At 41.1% G+C, this 18632-nt stretch overlaps 1 protein-coding gene across 1 annotated transcript in view; it reads left to right on the forward strand.

Annotated features, from left to right (window-relative positions):
* LRRC9 (leucine rich repeat containing 9) overlaps positions 1–18632 on the forward strand; it is a 70731-nt gene that overhangs the window by 13729 nt on the left and 38370 nt on the right. The window contains exons 3-13 of the mRNA XM_072115797.1: positions 142–360; positions 666–806; positions 1849–1912; positions 4814–4884; positions 6316–6498; positions 7797–7952; positions 10384–10595; positions 11229–11360; positions 12339–12515; positions 15729–15846; positions 17440–17566. Of these exons, the coding sequence (XP_071971898.1) occupies positions 142–360; positions 666–806; positions 1849–1912; positions 4814–4884; positions 6316–6498; positions 7797–7952; positions 10384–10595; positions 11229–11360; positions 12339–12515; positions 15729–15846; positions 17440–17566 (1600 nt within the window). The remainder of the gene's footprint in view (positions 1–141; positions 361–665; positions 807–1848; positions 1913–4813; positions 4885–6315; positions 6499–7796; positions 7953–10383; positions 10596–11228; positions 11361–12338; positions 12516–15728; positions 15847–17439; positions 17567–18632) is intronic.

Genomic DNA, 18632 nt, shown 5'->3' on the forward strand with positions numbered 1-18632 from the left:
CGGCTGTACTTGCTATTGCTGAGAATGGCATTAAACTATGACAATCACATGATCGATCGATGTGGCAGATCAGGCGGGCTGCCATCTGTAATTTCCTAAATAGTTTCTGTAATAACTTCTTGTGTTTTATCTCTTTTGTAGTGCATGTGCAACGGTCTGAATTATGACAAAATCAGAAAAGATGGTCCAGAAACCAACACACTTGAAATGTTTTTCTCTGGCTATCCGAGAATGGTGGGGCTCTCCTACTTCCCAAATCTTACCAACTTGACCATAGTCGGACAGAGTATAGAAACTATCTGCAACCTAGAATCTTGTCCGCTTCTTGAAGAACTGTGGATAACGGAGTGTCGCATTACAGTAAGTTTCTCACTATTTGTCATCTGTGGATCAAAATATAGGACAGTAAAAATGAGGAACGGCTGTAGAATTTACACCGCTGCAGAAACCAGACAAAATTGTCTTCTTTCTGATACGGTTTGATGCCATGTTTTAGTGGCAGCAGGGGAATAGAGCCCAACCTTTACATTTGCAGTGAAAAAGTCATTCTGAGAAGAGTTTGGATGGGATATATATAAATCTCATCCTCTATGCTGCTACTTTTGGGTTTCCAATGCCGATTTTCCGATGCATTATTTTTTAAAAATATGCTTAACCTTTTTTAGAGCATTGAAGGACTTCAAGACTGCCAACATCTGAAGAAACTATTCCTTTACCATAACAGCATTACTGCTATAGAGGGTTTAGAAAACTTAAACGAATTGGAAGTATTGTGGCTTAATAATAATCAAATTGAAGTTATAGAGGTAAGTGTACAAGAAACTCCTGCCTTGCTGATTGGCCAAGGAGGATTTTCAGTTTTATTTGCAGAACATTTGAGAAAATAAGCCACATAATAATTGAAAGAACGTAAAGAAGCTTGGTGTGAACTTGTGTTAAGTAGTAAATTTTATAAATCTGATCAAGGGCAATGTCTGGTAACAGTTGCGTTTTGGGGTTGTATCCAGTTTTTAAGTTACCCCCTACCTACCGGATAGGGGATAACAAACTGATTGATGAGGATCCGTCTGATGGGATTCACAGCGATCATTAAGGGACCCCCAGCATTATGGAGAAAAGTAGGTGCCCTTCTCACTATTGGGTGAACCAGTAAGACAAGCAGGCGTCTCCATTCCATTTTATGGTATTGTTGGAAATAGCAGAGCACAGCGCTCCATCACTCCCTTTCACTGTCTTCGAAAGTGTCGTAGATAGTCAGGCACACTCCCATACTATTTAATGGAGTGGCAGGATGCATTCTCCACCCATTTTAGTTGGAGTGGAAACCACATTCTCTGGATTGCTATGGATCCCGTTCTTGTGATCCAGTTCCAGCAGTCAGACCCTCACCAATCAGCTTGTTATCCACAATCCTGTGGAAAGGGGATCACCAGCAAACATGGTACAACCCATTTAAGGCCCCTATGCACTTGATATAGATGCCACATGAACATTACTACGGTATTTCTACTTACTTATTCATACATCAGCTTGAGAAACAGTATATATGTAATGGATGGAGAAATCAATAAAGAAGGAGAGGACTGTAAAGAGGAATTCCAGCTTTCCTAATCCTTATTTTTCCAATATGTGTCATTGGGGGACATTAGATGGTTAGCTCAAATCATCAGATTCTGCCTCTTTTTATGTTATGTGTATTATGGGATTTAGTCAAGTGACCCTTTTCTTTTAGGTGACTAGGACAATCTGCCATACAGAATTAATAAAATTATGAATCATGTTCTTTAATCCATTAATGTGCTAGAAATTCTTAACATTTTTATCAGTTGTACTTTTTTTTTCTTCAAGGGATTGGATACACTGCAGAATCTCAAAGAGCTTAATCTGGCTGGGAACACGATATGCTCAATAGGTATGTACATATACACTGGGAAAAGACTTAGTTCTGTTGTCTTCTCAATTACCTTTCTAGCTGTAATCACACAATCCTTTTAATCCTACCACAAGGAGAAGAGTATAAGGCAAAGCTCTGGATTAACAGGAGCTACTGTGCATACACTCACAAAATCAGTGTACAGGAGGCTGGATACACACAAAAAGGAAAAAATGTTGTTTAAATTTAGTCACAGAATCTAAGCCAAAGCTCTGCAACAAATGGCGGTGCAATGTTAGTGCATGGGTTTTAAGGGTTTATTAACCCCTGCCCGCCGCGGCCCTTTTTCGTTTTTGCGTTTTCATTTTTCACTCCCCACATTCAAAAATCTGTAACTTTTTTATTTTTCCATGTACAGAGCTGTGTTATGGCTTATTTTCTGCATAACAAATTACACTTCAAAATGGTGGTATTTAATATTCCATGCCGTGTACTGGGAAGCATGAAAAAAATTCCAAATGCAGTGAAATTGGTAAAAAAACGGATTTGTGCCGTATTCTTGTGGGCTTGGATTTTACGGATTTCACTGTACGCCCCAAATGACATGTCTACTTTATTCTTTGGGTCGATTCGATTACGGGGATAACAAATTCATATAGGTTTTATAATGTTTTCATACATTTAAAAAAATTAAAACCTCCTGTACAAAAATTTTTGGGGGGATTTTGCCATCTTCTGGCACAAATACATTTTTTGTACTTTGGTGTATGGAGCTGTGGCTGGTGCCATTTTTGCAGATTTTGATGACGTTTGCAATGTTATCATTTTTAGGACTGTACGACCTTTTAATCACTTTTTATAGAATTTTTTATTTTTTTTAATATGGCGCGATTTTCTGTTACGGGGTTAAACGCAGTGAAAAAACTTTATCATATTTTGATAGATTGGGCATTTTGGACCTAATGTGTCCCGACGCTACCATGGCGACGGATCACCGCTCCCCGATAACATCACAGGGAGCGACGTTCCTCAGAAAGATGGCGGCGCCGCCATCTTTTTGAAGCCGCCGGTAACCAGCAAGAAAACACCTGCGATCGGTGTCGGCACCGATCGCGGGTGTTACCGGTAAGCCTTTGCGGCAATATGCAGCAAAGACTTACCGGCTATAGAGAGGGCTCGGCCCGCGAGCACTCTCCATGCACCGGGACTCGGCATGTGACGTACTATTACGTCACATGTTGGTAAGGGGTTAAAGCAGCAAGTTCCCCTATCTGTCCTGGAATTGGCAATACAATGAGAGAAATCTGCTAAATTTGTTCCAAAAACTTCATGATGTTTCCAGTGTGTAAATCAGGGGTATCAAAGTCATTTTCCCCAGGGGCCTAGTGGTTGCCCTTAAGGGGCCGAATGCCATTGCATTACTGTATAAATATATCTACTGCAGCTGTTAAGCTGTTACATTTATACAACATAAGCTTTACAATCAGCCATTTCATGGCAACCATGGAAAGCTGAACATATTATATAATAACAATAACCTGAGACACCGGCATGGCCAGTATGTGACCCTAGAGTAGCTAATAATCATAGTGCTGCGACGCCAGCAGCTACAGTCCCCCACACCAACACCTACAGTGCCCGTCAACAGCCTCTGCCCCTCCCCAACGCATGCAGTCTTCTTTTTTGCCTCTGTGTGCGGTGATTGTACGCGCTGGATCGGGAGCCAGCAGACATGATGATGTCATCAAAGCGCGTTTGCTGGATTCAAAACCAGCGTGTACAGCCGGTGCACACAGGAGCAAAGTAGACTGGCTGCAGGCCTTGTTTTTGACACCCGTGGTGTAAATTATATGTTATGTGTGAACAGAAGGGCAGAAGCAGTGGTGTGGACAGTAACAATCTACTCTACTCTATTGACTCTACTTTTGTAACTTCTCATGGCTGCCAGAAATTTACATTCTGCAAGCTGAGGCATCCACACATATATATTGATAAAAGTAATGCGCTGCGGTTGGTCCGTCCATGAAATCCATCCAGAACGCGGCCCATTTTTTACAGTCCAAACACCGTTTTAGTGTAGATAGGTGTAGGTTAATTGCTGGTGATTTTGATGTATCCTTATCCTTGCATAGCTACAATACCTGCATAATGTATAGGATGTATCTCAGCTCCATCCACATACTGCCATAGTAGACTTATTTCCGGTTTCACACACCTTTCTCAAGTCACTCCCTGCCTTCAGACAAACACCTGTGATATCCACTGCAAAACGGTCATCTTATTCCAGGGGAATATCTGCTCCTGTACACATACAGATACTTCTCAGAAAAGAATGGTGTGGATTAGACTTAAGGGGGTTGTTCCAGTGACGGCGAACCTTTTAGAGATTGAGTGCCCACTTGTTTACCATGAAGTGCCAACATGGCATTTTAAGCAGTAACTTACTGCTACCTGTTCTTCCACATCTTTCAATTGTATCAGCCCCCTGAGGCCACCAATACAGTTGAAGGAAGGAGGGCAAATTCAGACTCTCATTGTAGCTTCTCTCCAGGGTCTCCGAGAGCTGCATCTCTTGAGTTGCCTGGGACTGCAGGAAGATTTGGTGGATTTGTTCCTGTCTGGTGAACTCTGTCCTGGGGTGACAACCTGAGTGCCCACAGAAATGGCTCTGAGTGCCACCTCTGGCACCCGTGCCAAAGGTTCGCCACCACTGTCCTAGACGGTCTATAAGTATAAATTACAAAATGTTATATCCCCCCCCTTAATGGTACCTTGGCTTTTACATTGGCAGCAGGATCATGTGTCATGTATGTTGTGATGCTATATATCTATGTGATGCTGATATGGTGGTAATCTAGTGGTTTTTCATCCCATCATACTTTTGCGACAAATTCATGTTCAAAGTTTATGACTTCATTCATTTTTCATTTCTGTTGACAGGGAGTTGTCTGGATCCAAATGTCCATCTGGAGCGATTAAACCTGTCTGGAAATAAAATCTCTTCTTTTAAGGTAAATGAAGACATACATAAGGGACTTATTAATGAATCCACTACTTCACCAAACAAGATTTCATCTAACGCAGGGAAAGCTCAAAAAAACTACTTCACTTAAACCCCTTAGGACCAAGCTAGTTGGGTTTTTGTGACCATGCAAATTGTATGTGCCTTGTGGATTGACAAAGTTTTATTCTTGGGGACGTGACAGTAATTTTGTTTAGTAGGTTTTGCTTTTTCATGTTTTATTTTTAGGACATTTTCAGTCCATATGGTAACATGTTAAAGCGGTTGGCCACTTTCATTAAATACTTGATATTATTTGTGTAATGAAAAGTTATAAAATTTTCAATATACTTTCTGTATGAATTCCTCGTGGATTTCTAGAACTCTGCTTGCTGTTCTTCTATAGAAAGCTTCTCCATTTACTTCCAGTGGTGAGAATCTGTCCATTGTGATGTGATGGACATGCAGGTGCATCACTGTGAGTAATAGGAGTTGTGTGATAACGGCTCATACACCGGTGTGTCCATCACATCACCGTGGACAGATTATATCCACTGGATGTAAATGGAGAACAGCAAGCAGAGTTCTAGAAAACCATGAGGAATTCATACAGAAAGTATATTGAAAATTGTATAACTTTTCCATACACAAACAATACAAATTATTTGCTGAAAGTGGACAACCCCTTTAACTGTATAAAGTGCTATGGGGAGATTTATCAGAAGTGGAGAACTGTTCTAGGCATGGCAACCAGTCAGAGCTCCGTTTTAATTTTCCCACAGCTGTTTAAAAAATGAAAGCTGAGCTCTGATTGGTTTCCATCAGTTGTACCTCAGACACTTCTAATATATCTCCACATGTTGCATACAGTATGGATGGTTATTTGGAATACTAGAAATTCTATCCATTTAGTTTTCTAAGAGGACATTTTAAGCCTTGTATAAAAAAAAATCAAACCAAGGCTACATTCACTTCACGTCCATTGTAAGACTATGTCAGGAGGATTCCAATGTATCCTTACAACAGAGTGCTAGGACATATCCCAGTGTATGCACATACTGTCCTTGAGTCCCTGAATATATACGTCGCTCAGCAAGAGGGCCTGGTATGGAAAGACGCAGCTTGCTATGACTATTCATGATGTGTTTTTGACAGCATACAACATATACTGGTCAGGCAGAGGCAAAAAGGATGCCAGTATATGTTATATACTATATATATATATATATATATACACTGTATATTCCTGACCTTTACGCTGAACGTATGAAGAAAACGTGGTGTGAATTTAGCCAAAGAAGAACTGCACCTCTACATAAAATGCAAAACCGTGATAAACAATAACTTTATAAAGCTATCCTATTCTGTTATTCATCCCTTATAGTGTGGTATGCAATCATATTGTTCCAGATTTCTTTTAACACTGTTTTATTCTTATTAGGAAATCACTCATTTAGCAAGACTTCCAAACCTAAAGGATTTAGGCCTCAAAGATCCCCAGTACAGTCCCAACCCCGTCTGTCTTTTCTGTAATTACACAACACACGTGTTATATCATATACCACAGCTACAGAGACTTGATACCTATGACGTGTCCCATAAACAAATCAAGGATTTGGCAGAAGTAAGTAATTCCTCAGGATGGTAAGCAACAATGGAACAATTTTGTATTGTTACAAAACTGGAGTGGGACATTTCATAAGCCGCTTTATGTGAAATCATAGCTTTTACCGTAAAGATGATATATTCATAATAGGACTCTGCACAGATGTTGTACAATTATGTGATATGTCGATGCACCAACTACGTATGACGCACACATGACTGTATTAGGGGACTTGTATATGAAGGCGTTCTCTTCTATCTATGCCCACATGACAGTAAAATATTTAAATAAGTTAAAGGTATATTAATTATAAGGGATGTCCTATATTCAAACTCTATACAAAAAAAATTTGTCATTATGTTTCAGGGTTTTGGAACTTTTAGGCTTCATGCACATGAATGTATGCTACGCCTGGGCCGGGACCTGGGTGTAGCATACGGCTTGCTGGAGAAGGGGAGGTGGGAGCGCTCCATAGGAAGCTTTGCAGCCAAGCTGTGCGTACAGTGACAGATAGAGGGCGCTCATCTTTTTTCCAGCAATGGCACGGTAAAGTGAGACATGTATGTGTTTACCATACTATTCCATGCAGTCCATCAATCTACAGTTCAGGGATCCACAAAATCAGGATTCAGCACAGCTTTCACCCCACTAAACTATTAGTTTCCTCAGGTAGGGTATGACATTTCCTTTATAGAATCCCCTCTTTTATGTGAAAACTTACCAGTCTACCTGTAAAAAAAATGTATTTTCTACTTTTCCTAGTAATGTATATACTCGAGTATAAACCGAGTTTTTCAAAACAAAAAATGCAGCATGCTGCCATTCTAATGTGTGCGCCGGCATCAGCAGACACTATTATGTCAGCGAGCAGCTGACGTCACAATGCCTGCGACGGACAGCGCAGGGACGCGGAGGTTGATGCTGGGGACACAAAGTATGGAAAAGGACCTCCTAGGGGGGGGGCATTGGAAGGTGAGTACTGCTACTACAGGGGCTGGCAGGCTATATACTGGCTGGCTATATACTGGGCTGTGACCAATGCATTTCCCACCCTGAGCTTATACTCAAGTCAATAGGTTTTTCCATTTTTTTGTGTTAAAATTAGGAGTCTCGGCTTATACTTGGGTCGGCTCATACTCTAGTATATACGGTGATTTGCTAATTTTCACATGACTTTGGAGGAGATTTTTCAATAGGTAAACAGATGAGATTTCACATTCTTTTCTGCCTGTTTGTCATTTGGGGGGGGGCACTTATTAGCTGTAGTACTCATTTTTATAGCTCTTGTATGGTGATGCTCTTAGTTATTTTTTTAGTCTACAGTGATGAAAAAGCTGATGTACTATAACATGCGTATGAAGACAGTCCATAGAAAACTGAGGGAGGAGCTGGAGAAGCTGGAAGATCTAAAGATCAAATTGGAGCAGACACCACAGGACAGAATTAAGAGACTCTCTTTCTATGTAAAAAGTGTAAGTGCTAAAATGTTACTTATCCACTGGGGTTATTTGTGGTCAGAAATACCTGTTATCTGCCACTGGAAAATAATTGGGACACTCAGGCAAAGGGGTTTTGATATGCCCAATCCTTTGTTCCCAATGGAGATGTATAACCCCTTCACCACACACTAAGAAGAAAGCACAAGAAGCTCAAGATTTTAGATGAAATGAGAATTGAAAAGAATTGGGTCTCCCTGGAAAGTGTAATTGATGGAGTGTGTAATTGGTGATGCTTTTACTTATATGACATACACTCACCGGCCACTTTATTAGGTACACCATGCTAGTAACGGGTTGGACCCCCTCTTGCCTTCAGAACTGCCTCAATTATTCGTGGCATAGATTCAACAAGGTGCTGGAAGCATTCCTCAGAGATTTTGGTCCATATTGACATGATGGCATCACACAGTTGCCGCAGATTTGTCGGCTGCACATCCATGATGCGAATCTCCCGTTCCACCACATCCCAAAGATGCTCTATTGAATTGAGATCTGGTGACTGTGGAGGCCATTTGAGTACAGTGACCTCATTGTCATGTTCAAGAAACCAGTCTGAGATGATTCCAGCTTTATGACATGGCGCATTATCCTGCTGAAAGTAGCCATCAGATGTTGGGTACATTGTGGTCATAAAGGGATGGACATGGTCAGCAACAATACTCAGGTAGGCTGTGGCGTTGCGATGCTCAATTGGTTACAAGGGGCCCAAAGAGTGCCAAGAAAATATTCCCCACACCATGACACCACCACCAATAGCCTGAACCGTTGATACAAGGCAGGATGGATCCATGCTTTCATGTTGTTGATGCCAAATTCTGACCCTACCATCCGAATGTCGCAGCAGAAATCGAGACTCATCAGACCAGGCAACGTTTTTCCAATCTTCTACTGTCCAATTTCGATGAGCTTGTGCAAATTGTAGCCTGTTTCCTGTTCTTAGCTGAAAGGAGTGGCACCCAGTGTGGTCTTCTGCTGCTGTAGCCCATCTGCCTCAAAGTTCGATGTACTGTGCGTTCAGAGATGCTCTTCTGCCTACCTTGGTTGTAACGGGTGGTGATTTGAGTCACTGTTGCCTTTCTATCAGCTCGAACCAGTCTGCCCATTCTCCTCTGGCATCAACAAGGCTTTTCCGCCCACAGAACTGCCGCTCACTGGATGTTTTTTCTTTTTTGGACCATTCTCTGTAAACCCTAGAGATGGTTGTGCGTGAAAATCCCAGTAGATCAGCAGTTTCTGAAATACTCAGACCAGCCCTTCTGGCACCAACAACCATGCCACGTTCAAAGGCACTCAAATCACCTTTCTTCCCCATACTGATGCTCGGTTTGAACTGCAGGAGATTGTCTTGACCATGTCTACATGCCTAAATGCACTGAGTTGCCGCCATGTGATTGGCTGACTAGAAATTACCTTATATACTCGAGTATAAAAAATGTGCTGAAAAACTCAAACTCGGCTTATACTCGAGTCAAAAAAATAAATAAATCAAAACTCGCCTTTCTGGCGGCACCCGTAGATCTTCTGTGCGATCCATCCGGTATTGTTGTGCTGCACGACGGGGAAGGGGGGGCTATATACACTGGGGCAGGGGCTGGCAGGCTATATACACTGGGGCAGGGGCTGGCTGGCTATATACACTGGGGCAGGGGCTGGCTGGCTACATACTGGAGAGGCTGTGACCAATGCATTTCCCACCCTCGGCTTATACTCGAGTCAATAGGTTTTCCCAGTTTTTTGTGGTAAAATTAGGGGCCTCGGCTTATACTCGGGTCGGCTTATACTCGAGTATATACGGTAAGTGTTAACGAGCAGTTGGACAGGTGTACCTAATAAAGTGGCCGGTGAGTGTGTGTATGTACATTCCATTATATCACAATATTATCAAAACTATTGTTCGTTTAGTTAAAGGAACTCTCTAGGTTCTAGCAAGGTTCTAGGAACACAATGAAAATGAGTCCTGCTCCTCCCTTCAGGCCCTGCACCATGTGTTATTTAATGAATTAGCTTTGCCTGGAGTGTTCCTTTAACTAAACGAACCATAGTTTTGATAATATTGTGATATAATGGAATGTACATATATGTGTCATATAAGTAAAAGCATCACAAATTACACACTCCAGAATAATTCAATGGATCACCTGTGAATAGATGTTCCTGTAAAGAGTTAATAGATAGATGTTACATAATTTGTATTCAGCACTGTAATTTTAACAAGGGATGAATGCATTACTTCTAACATAGAGAAAATTTCTACATAATTACATCAGTAATGCCAATGGCACTATAGAAGTCTCTACATAAGAAACTTGGTGAATTCAATAAAAGATGTAAGAATGATAATCAGCCTTATAAACACTGATATTAAATTACATTTGCACATATGTTATATTCTTGTTCTTTATAGCTAGAAGGTGATTTATTAGGCGATGGCCTTCAAGCATCTCGTGAGAAAAACATTTCTTGTGACCATATTGGAGAGCAGAGATCTATTGAGGAGTCTAACTCTTGGGAAAAGGAAGAAAGCAAAAGAAGTGACTCAGACTTGAAGAAGCAAATATATCAAAAGTTGTGTGCCCTAAAGGAAAGAATACAGTTCTGGACACAGAGGATGGATAAGTATGTCATGTAGAGTAGATAATAACACTGGCCAACATTATTTTCTGCTTTTACATAAATAAAAGTACTTTTATGCTTAATAATAAAAAATATATATGTACATCTACTGTTCTACCTTAATAGCCAGTAAGAAAGATGGTGAAACAATTAATGGCAGTATACCCAGGGGCATATTTTGCCATGAGTTTTACATATAGTGGAGGAATGAAGGTCCTACAAGGACAAAAAAAACAGCTGCTTTATGGAAATGCGGAATAGCAAAGTGTATCAGCTTCATGTGGTTTGAACTGTATTGGCATCTCAGGATGCCCATACAGTTTAAAACTATAGTAGAGGGGGAGCACTAGCTGAGGAAAGTGGTAGAAATCTTGAATTCTGTTTGGAATATACTACATATGCAGGAATGTATGTAATATTTTATCTTGGTTAGTAAACCTTAAAGTTATTACTAAAGGTGCTTACTATAATGTGCACTGTATATACTGCTTACAACTAGTTCAATTCACTATTTAGTTGCCAGATCTGCATCCAAACATACAGTATACACTTATCTATACAGAGGGCGTCAAAGAAGTTTTAGATAAAAGTTAATCTGCTTGTGTCTATTTTTCTTCTATCCTGTTAATGTATTAGGATAACTACTGTATATGAGAAAGAAGTTGTGAGGACAGAACAAAGCTTTGATCTTTTGGCCCAGTTCTTACAGACAGAGCTTGAAACCGTAGGGAACGTTCGCTTTGAAGAAGGCACTCCATCAGATTCATGGTAAGCTCACTTCATGACAGATTTTGTTCTAAGTACTGTAGATAATTACGGGAATATTTCTATCTATATAGTCTGACAGAAGGATGCATTATGGGTCAAAATGTAGACACTTAAAGCAAACCTACCATTTGATTTGATGCATTATGAAGCAAACATACCTTGAGAATGCTGTAGCTACACTGATGCAGAGTCCTTATCTTTTTTCATCTGTGTGCTGAGTGGTTTTGCAGATGTAACATTATGATTATGAACCTCTGTCACTTCTATGGCTCTTTCAGCGCTTGCTTCCACCCTTCTCCTAGCATATGATTTTTTCTCTGCAGGAGATGATGATGCAATCACTGTTCTCCCTGCCAGACAGAATATTCAATTGCTGCACCATCCCCAGCTGCTGTGTATGAGCGATCCAGATCAGGTTGATTAGTCATGCTTAGTCATGCTTGACTAACCTTCATTTGTAATTACAAGCTCAGTGTTGATCAAGACAGCCATGCTGACCCAGCTTTCCCAAGGTCCTGAATGTTATAATTGTTTTTTCAGCAAAACCACTTAGCTCTGGGATTTACTAAGATATGATCCTGCATCAGTGTAGCTGCAGCATTCTCAAGGTATAATGCATCAAATAAAATCGTAGATTTCCTTTAATGTAGACAAAGGATTTAATTGCGTAATGTAGGCCAGACCACTTGACCACTTTGTTTGGTATATGTGATTATAGGGAAAAGAAAAAGTTGTAGAAATATATAATAGACTTGACTTTTCCATTGTTTTTACTAGATTATATAGCAATAAATCACTTAATCTTATTGTATAAGGGGAGGCAACACTTTGTGCTTCACAGTTTCTATCCACACACACCTATTCCTGTCGCTTACAGCCATTGCGTTTGTGTCACATTCGTACAATGGTTTGTCCTTTGTTTCCTCTTCTCTAGGTCTGGTCTCCTTAAATCTGACATTCTCCATTTAATTATTTCAGGTTCAAGTCGTGTTATGATCTGATTTTATCACGCTTCTGTGCATCAAACTTTAAAACATTCGGCATCACTGGAGTGAAAATAAATCGGATAGTCAGAGTACACAATCGGATTCTGCGATTCAGGTTTGAGGAAAGACTTGAAGATTACCTTGACAACGAAGACGGCACTGCCACAACGTAGGTTTCATGCTCTGATGTCATCACATTCATTGCAGTGACAAGTAGGGAACGTGCAACCCTGTTTGTTGTCTTCTTAATAAGTTTGGTTTACATTTTCATTTGGGACTGATATTTGGATTATATAGTTTATAGATTATATGAAGGACATGATAGGCTGTTTATCATGTCCTTCATTCATTCTGCTGCAAATTCACTCACTTTGTCCTAGAGTTGCATGATTCATAGAGGAAAGATCAGAATGGTTCAGTACCAGGGTCCTGTCATTTTCATAACTGTGTGACTATGCTGTTCCAGAGATTCCCAATGTAGCAGCTGTTGAGTGTAACATTGTTGAGTCCTCCACTTCTTCTTCACTTCTCAAGGGAATCCTCTGAGCAGATGTGTGGGGCTGCCACCTATCCATATATGTTATTTCTACATCTCTGAGGGTTTGCCCTGACGAGAGAGAGGAGATTTACTAGGCCTTCTCCATCAGTTTTCTGGCGGAGAGGGCATATAAATCTCCCCATCCCCACCAGTTCTGGGGCTTTTCTGTCCTGGCCTTCCGCATTTACTATACACTCTGCCAGAAATACATGGGAGACTATAGCTGAAATCTATTCCAGGTCTGAGCTAGTCTAAACACGTCTACCTGGCATAGATGTCTCCCAGATTTAGTAAGAGGCTGGAGCCTCCTAGTAGATCTGGGCAGGAGAGCTGCGGAGTGGGAAATTTTAAGACTGGCGTTTGAAATGAACTAAATATCCCACCCAAGGTTTCTAAATCTATCATCATAATCAAGCATGATAAACAAGGGACACTTACTCATAGATCCAGGCACCGTGACTGCGGTAATCTTCTTATATTTGTTATTCATGGCCTCCTTCCTCCTATAATCAACTTTTACATTCTTTCTAATGAGTCTGCGGGGTTCCCGGGGGTTTTACCAGAGCCTATCCATGCTGTAGCTTTACAGGCTGTTACACTGTCTCTCTACCCCTGCTCCCTTAGCACTTCACTCCTACCTTCCTGATGTAGCCTCACTGCAGCAGAGGAGGTTTCAGCACACAGAGGGTGAGGGAAGTGTAACTGCACAGTGTAAGTGCCTATGAATCTGCAGCATGGAGGTGCTCTGGCAACACCCTTTGGCTCATTAGGATCATTTTAAAAGATGATTTTTAGAAGGAAGGAAGCCATGGTAACAAATATAAGATTACCAGAGTCACTGGGGCAGATTTACATACCCGGTCCATTCGCGATCCAGCGGCGCGTTCTCTGCGGAGGATTCGGGTCCGGCCGGGATTCACTAAGGTAGTTCCTCCGACGTCCACCAGGTGTAGCTGCTGCGCTGAAGTTCATCAGAATGCACTGGAGTTCACCGTCCTATCGTGGGTGCAGGTAAGCGATACGGTTTTTCCGAATCCGTTGGGTTTCCGTATGGCCACGCCCCCCCCCCCCCCCCCCATTTCTGTTGCGTGGATCCCGGCGCCAATACGCCACAATCCGAGGCAATTCAGGGAAAATTGTTGCAAATTTGGGAAATTTTTGGATAACCCGTCAGCAAAACGCGATTCAGGCCCTTAGTAAATGACCCCCATAGTGCCTAAATCTATGGAGTAAGTGCTCCTGGTTTATCTTGTTTGATTTTTATAGTAGATATCCTTAAATGTTTTTTATTTAATTAGTTTTTGGTCCAACAGGATTTGGACCTGTTCTTGAATCTCTTTCAGGCAATAGTTTTATAGTGACGGCTTAACCACTAAGCTATAGACTTACCACTTGACAATAGAAGGACTTTATCTAAGGCTACATTCACATTATTGTGTGCACGGCTGTGCGGGCACACGGCAGGCGCTGGAGAGGAGGAGTGTTGAGCGCTGCTCGCCCCTCCCCACTTCATAGGGATGCATGGGCGTACGATTGGGAAAAGATAGAACGTCTTCTATCTTTTTTCCGTGTACAGTTTGCTACGGTGCCACACGTGTGTAGCACCGTACTTCCGCCGGGTGCCTATTGCCGTCTATGAGGATGTATATATATGGCCCCAAGCTTGTGAATATATACGGCCGGCAGTGTGAATGATGCCTAATAGCTGCACTAGAGCTTCCATAGAGCTACACTGCTACACAGGCTCAATGCTCTGGTATATAGAGATCTTCTAAGAGATCTATGCCTATCACTTTTTTATGAAGCAAATAATTAATATAATTACATTTTAATAATAATGTATAAAACACAAAATTAACTATACATTTTATATAAATGTTACTAGGACAAAATTTAAAATACAGATTTTTTTTTTAAAATTTAACATTTAATAAACTGTTAAAAGGATATGTTCAAAAAACTAAATCTTGCCATGCAACGCATACACAGTCCCTGAAGGGTATCTTGCATATATTTTGCTTAATAATTGTGGATTTGCTGCATGGTATTTCTGCACTGCAAAATACAGATGCAATGTAGTTTGTGGGATTTATGCCTACACACATTACGGAAAAAAATAGTCGCCTTTTTGTTGCAGATTTTACCACCTGCAGCAAGTAACCAATTAGTCACTTATTCCTGCAGATACCAGTGCAGAAATCAACATTTGCAATGCAAAAGTCGGAACACAAAAATGTATTCATTTTATAATTTTTTTTTTTTGTGGCAAAGTATCGCGCTGGCATTGACAAATTCTTGTATCAGTGCAACCCTACTATGCCCACAACCTAAGGGCCGAGAATCCGTCGGTCCGAGAATCTGTGGCAGGATTTCACGGATTGACCACAATGCTGGGGGAAGAGATCCAAGCGTCAATGCTACTGTTCTGTGGGGCAGGTGGCATTCCCTGTATCATTGAAGGAGCCTTGTCCTTGGCACCATGGTTGGCCCGTGATCCACAGATAGACCATGGCCATACATTTCGGCACTGACAAATTCAGCTTATAATGTGATGAGTTTTTTTTCAGTGAAAACAGGTATTGATCAAAATGTGCAAGAACACTCCTACCTTGCCATTTTTTTTCAATACTATAAAGTCCTCGTCCTGCTTAAATGGAACCTAAACCTGTGTTTTTACCCTTTAATATAAGACCCATGAATGAAATCTGCCAGTGAAATGTAGGTGGTAGTTTCTCTGGTAGCAGTGTGATATGATATGACCATATGCTAGATCTTCACCAATGTGCGTACACTTTAATAACTAGATAATTTACATTTATTTTGCCAAATTCCTTTTCCTGGCAGAAACTGCAAGAAACTGCTGGAATATCTTTTTTATACCATTGACCCCATCCTATCTGCTAAAAAGAACAATCTACTTCAAATTCTTGAAGAAGGATTTAAGGTCTCAAAAAGTTCCCAGGTAAAAAAGTTGTACATAGCTGTATTACAATTCAGTCTATTACATTACTATACATTATTACATTTTCATGGCACACTAGTGGTGCAGTTACTGGAGTGTAGAAAAGGTTTGGTGTTGGGGAATGGTTTGAGTGATTTGGGACACTAAACCACTGGTCCATAAGGTCTGATGGGTGGTCGCGCTGACAGGTTCGCTTGAAGGGTGGTTGGAAGAGTAGCACAGTAGAACCAAACAATTTAGTGGAACCAATGAGGGGGAGGGAGCAGCTGACTTACCCGACTTGTTGGCCACGACAGACTCGCTCCATATATGGGCAGGACTAACAAGACCGAACCTAGAATAAGTGAACTGAACTGATAATCGGGTAATTCGTGCTCGTGTATGAACCAAGTTTGTCGGGACAGATTTGCTAGCAGGCAACAGCCTTGGACATTTTGTATTTGCTTGTATCTCCAGTGCCATCATTTCACGACCGTTGAATATTTAGATAGACTTAATGCATGGCCACTTTATGGGAACCACTCTCCTGTATGTTTATTTAAGCCAAAGGAAGGATCAGAGCTGGATGCAAGCAACGTCCCACTGGGTACTTGGGCCCACTAGTGATATTCATTCTGGTGACTTATTATTCAAATACATGAAAATATTACCTGACCCCATTCACAAATTCATGAAACTGCACAGCCTGCAGGAGGGACACACCTGGGATTCACCTAAACCCCTGCTATGGGCCAATACAATCCTGAATAAAAGAGTAAGGCCCCTTCCACACTCGCGTTGTAGATCACGTCAGAGTCTGATCAGGGAGCGATCAGGGTTTGGTCAGTGAAAAACTGACATTTTGCATCAGAGTTCAATCAGTTTTCAGTCAGTTTGTTCAGTGTCTCAGTTTTTCATGCGCATTTTCAATGCAATTTCCCTGCATTGAGCTCTATCTTTTCTATGGCAATTGATGCATGAAAAACGCATTGCACTTGCATGTGTCTCAGTGCTATGCGTTTTTGATGCGTCTCCATAGACTTGTGTGGTGAAAAATAATGCAAGTCTGAAAAAGCCCATTGATTACATTGGGTCAGAGTGCAATGCAAGTTCTGCACGTCAAAAGCACGTGCAGAACACGCGGGTGATAATTGGGAAAAAAAGGTCAAAAACGCATATGTTTTTTTAACGGACAGCTTAAAAACAGCCTAAAAACGGGTTCAAAACGTCATGTGTGCCGCCACCCTAAGTCGTGAAGGAACATTTCCTAACATTTTCTTTTGGATTTTTTCCCTCTGTTGTGCAGAAATCTGATCCTACTTTTCATATAAAATCATTGACAGGAAAATAGATCACCTGAACTTACATGGGCTCTAATTTCGGATCAGTTTTCTCAGTGAGAACTGTCACTCGGATCCCATCTTCTGGATGAGAGCTGATCATTTATTTTGTCTTAGACGTGAAGCAGTAGAGCAATGCATGAAAGTTTATTAATGTAATTAGCGGGAAAAAAAACTGCAGAAATTGTGGCCTACTCATTGTCTTGCCTCAACCATAATATGTTTCATTCACAATTGTCTTCATCTCCACCATGTCATGATGTGTTTTCCACAGTTCTATGATCAGGAACAAGAAGACGCTGTTCTCCTCTCCAACAGTTTGGGATTTCATGAGACTTCTAAACTGGAGCAAGAAACAAACCAGGAGACAAATCATTATGATCCAGAAGTCTTTAAACACGGTAAACTAATTACAAGAAGATATAAATGATACACGAAATGATGGATGACATAGAAAACCCGGTGTTGAGATTGGCCTGACAAATGAATCACATTCCATGTAACCACTTAGGGATAATCGTGGGACAAGTTGAGGTTGACACAACTACGTGGCTCAATGAACATGTTAATAATACTTTCAGCATTTCCTCTACACCAAAAATATATGCTGTCATTTCCAATCTTCATAATGCAATATTATCCATAAATGTACTCCAACCATACTTCACAGCTTGGACAGTATGCAACCTTTATAAAGACTTTCACACATTCATTGAAAATAATGGGGCTCATCTACTAATGGTTGCGCTGTGCACTTTTGTCAGACTGTGCACTATTTTTAGGGCTAAATCGGCTTGCACGGGTATTTAAAAAGTGTGTGCGCTGGGATTGTGACGCACTAGACCCTTATATGGTGCAGCTGCGCTGGTCTCCATGCGACACAAATTAGGGGTCGTGCCGGCAGATAGTCCGACTGATTCTGACTGAGCGCAGGATTTAACTTTTTAAATTGTGACACGAGCCCTAGCACTTAGATGCAAAAAGATGGTGAACTCTGTCGGACCTGAGCGGGGAAGCGACACATGCAGGACATCGGGTGCACGATCTTAGTAAATCGTGGCACTATGCGTTATAGTCGGTCAATGCAGTTTCTGTGAACTCCTCAGCACATGGCTTCCACATTATAAAACACTATATTTTACCATGAGACTCAGGGCTTATTTATTTATCCCATATCATAGAGAGTCAGTGTAAACTTAGATGTGAGCTAAAGAATATTGTAGAATATCTACAATGTTTTCATAGGCCAGAACTCCAGGTAACAAATACCATTCATTTTTATTATCTAGGACATTGGTGGCAAACCTGTGGCACGGGTGCCAGAGGCAGCACTCAGAGCCCTTTTTGTGGGCACCCGGCCATTGCCCCAGCACACCAGACAGGACTCGAAGAATCTTCCTGCAGTTCCAAGCAACTTAAAAGATGCGGCTTTCAGTCATATTTTGATACTTACTTGGGACTGTTGGA

The sequence above is a fragment of the Engystomops pustulosus genome, chromosome 7 (genome assembly GCF_040894005.1).
Source record: "Engystomops pustulosus chromosome 7, aEngPut4.maternal, whole genome shotgun sequence".
In the NCBI taxonomy this organism is placed as follows: Eukaryota; Metazoa; Chordata; class Amphibia; order Anura; family Leptodactylidae; genus Engystomops; species Engystomops pustulosus.